The following is a 3,036-nucleotide window of genomic DNA, read 5'->3' as shown; positions in this document are numbered from 1 at the left end:
AGAGTAATACCTAATATATCTTATTTATTCACTTTGACATTTCATTGAGGAAACAAAGCTCTTACTCTGTGTGTGCAGCTCTGAACTGTTTTGAGGTGTTTGGATCCTATTAAATAACACCAGATGGCAAACACTACTGTTAGAAGTGTAGCATAGTGTAGTCTTGCTTCTCTTTCCTGTGTGCCAGGCCTTCTGGCACTGCTGATCACTTGGGTGCTAGGATTCTCCTGAGAGTTATCCTGACTGCCTCTTTCACATCTTTATTGCGCAAACTGTAGATGAGGGGGTTGACCAAAGGGTTGACCACTGTACAGAACACAGCAGTCACCTTGTCCCGCTCTGGGGTGTGCAGGGACCTGGGCTGCAAATACATGAAGAGGAGGGAGCCATAAAAGAAGAAGACTGAGATGAGATGGGCAGAGCAGGTAGAGAAGGCCTTGTGTTGGCCACTGGCTGAGCGGATACGCAAGATGGCCACAACAATCCCTGTGTAGGAACCCAGAATAAAGGCAGTGGTGGCCACCACAGTAAAACCAACTGCAGCAGCTAGTATGAACTCATAGACCTGGGTATTATCACAGGCCATCTTCATCAGTGGTGGTACATCACAGAAGAAGTGATCAATAGTGTTGTCCCCACAGAAATGCAGGCGGAAAGTGTTACCTGTGTGCACAATAGTGTTGATAATGCCAGCCACATAGGAGCCAGCTACCAGCTCACTGCAGAGCTTCCTGGTCATTACAGAGGAGTAGAGCAGTGGGTTGCAGATGGCCACATAGCGGTCATAGGCCATGGCTGCCAGCAGAAAGCACTCAGTATAGGCCAGACCTGCAGAGAAGAAGAACTGGGCAGCACAGCCAGCATAGGAAATGACATTGCTCTTGGAGATGCAGTCTACCAGGATTCGGGGCATATAGACTGAGGAGTACCATGTGTCCAAGAAAGAGAGGTTGCCAACAAAGAAGTACATGGGAGTGTGCAGGCATGAATTCAGGAAGATTAAGCCTATGAGGCCCAGGTTACCCATCAGTGTCAGAGTGTAGGTGCAGAGGAAGATCACAAAGAGGGCAGCTCGCAATTGTGGGTCTTTTGTGAAGCTCACAAGGACAAACTCTGTCACCAAGGTCTGATTGCTTCCTCCCCCTGTGGGCTCCATAGGCATGGTCTGCTGGCAAGGTAAGGTAGAAGTATGTTAATAAAGTAGCCATGGCAGCAGTTATAATAGTGATATTATTTCCCCCCACATGGAACAAGGAGAGTTCAGCCTGCACAAAGTTCTCAGTGACAAAAGGTTGCAGCAGTACACCACTGGCACTAATAGCAGTGTGCAACAAGCATCAGGGAAGCTAAGTATGATTTAGATGAGTAGACTTGGGCCCCAGCACAGGAGAGTTAGACTTCTAACTCAGTCAGGGATATCTTGACTCATTTGAACAAGTCATGGGTTCACCAGTCATGTCCTCTGTGACTTGACCATGAGAAGGATCTAGGTCCCAGAAACCACACGGAGCTCACTACCTTAGAACTGTCCAGCCAGTGAGTATGAAATCCTTGCTTCACTCAACCCAGTGAGTATTTTGCCAAAATTTCTCCACAATCATTTAAAAACTGTCACAGACCTTATTTAGTTAGGTCTGATCTGGGTTTCAGTCTTTATCTCTAGCCCTACTATCATGTTTGTTGCTCTTTTTCTAAATTCTGAGCAGTTAGTCACCTACCTTGTTTGTTCTACAGGTTAATCATTCTCACTGTTCATTATATTTTTCTTATTTTTTCTGGCATTAACTTCCAGCCATTGGTAGTTGTTAGATTTTATAGATTCCTAGATGTTTGGGTCGGAAGGAACCTGAGCAGATCATCAAGTCTGCCCCCCTGCCCTGGGCAAGAAAGAGTGCTGGGGTCAGACAACCCGAGCCAGGTGCACGTCTCGCCTCCTCTTAAAGACCCCTAAGGAAGGGGAGAGCACCACCTCCCTTGGAAGCCCATTCCAGATTCTGGCAACCCTTACCATAAAGAAATTCTTCCTGATGTCTAACCTAAATCTGCTCTCTGCCAGTTTGTGGCTATTATTCCTCGTTACTCCAATGGGTGTCCTGGTAAACAGAGCATCTCCTTGCTGGCCCCCCTCAATGAATTTGTTGGCGGCCACAAGATCATTTCTCAGCCTTCTTTTGTAGAGGCTGAAGAGATCCAGGGCCCTCAGTCTAATCTAATAGAGCTTTGCCTGCAGGTCCCTAACCATATGAGTGGCCCTCCTCTGAACCCGGTGACTGTCTATAAACTCACTAGGGGGGACCAGAAGGGTTTAGGGGAGATGCTGTTTCCCCTAGCACCCCCTGGCATAATAAGGAACAATGGAGACAAGTTCTTAGAGAGTAGATTTAGATTAGACATCCGCAAGAACTACTTCACAGTTAGGGCGGCTAGGGAAGTGGTGCTGCTCCTACCCTGGGGATCTTTAAGAAGAGGCTTGATGACTACCTGGCTGGACTCACGTGAGTCCAGTCTTTTTCTCCCGCCCAGGCAGGGGGTCGGGCTTGAAGATCTACAAGGTCCCTTCTGACCCTGCTTCTATGATTCTATGATTCTCTCTAGGTTGTCCACATCCCTCTTGAAGTGCGGTGCCCAAAACTGGAATCAGTACTCCAACTGCAGCCTGACCACATAAATGGGAAATAACAGCTCCCTGGACCTGTTCGTCATGCACCTGCTAATGCATGATAAAGTGTGGTTAGCTTTACTGTCTGCTTTGTCACGTTAATGACTCATGTTCATCTTGGAGTCAACAGTAACTCTGAGATCCCTTTTCACTGCTGTGCTGTGGAGACGGTCCCCCCCGAGCCTGTAAGCATGCTAATGATTCCTTCTCCCTAGGTGCAGCACCTTGTTTTTGTCCTTATTGAACCGCATCCTATTCTGTTCCACCCACTTTTCCACCCTGTCCAGATCTGCCTGGATTCATTCCCTACCCCCTGGTGTGTTAACTTTACCCCATAATTTGGCATCATCTTTGAACTTGGACTGAGTGCTTTCCAC

At 47.5% G+C, this 3,036-nt stretch overlaps 1 protein-coding gene across 1 annotated transcript; it reads right to left on the bottom strand.

The window, feature by feature from the left end:
- Positions 1–205: 205 nt before the first annotated feature.
- LOC149871264 (olfactory receptor 9G4-like) lies at positions 206–1,162 on the bottom strand. Its single transcript, XM_090034604.1, has one exon. The coding sequence runs from the start codon at positions 1,160–1,162 to the stop codon at positions 206–208; it is 957 nt and encodes a 318-aa protein (XP_089890730.1).
- Between the last annotated feature and the right edge of the window lie 1,874 nt (positions 1,163–3,036).

This window comes from Crocodylus siamensis, chromosome 2, assembly GCF_052110815.1.
Source record: "Crocodylus siamensis isolate JL-2025a chromosome 2, ASM5211081v1, whole genome shotgun sequence".
NCBI classification, from domain to species: domain Eukaryota; kingdom Metazoa; phylum Chordata; order Crocodylia; family Crocodylidae; genus Crocodylus; species Crocodylus siamensis.
This window is presented reverse-complemented; position numbering and strand designations above follow the sequence as displayed.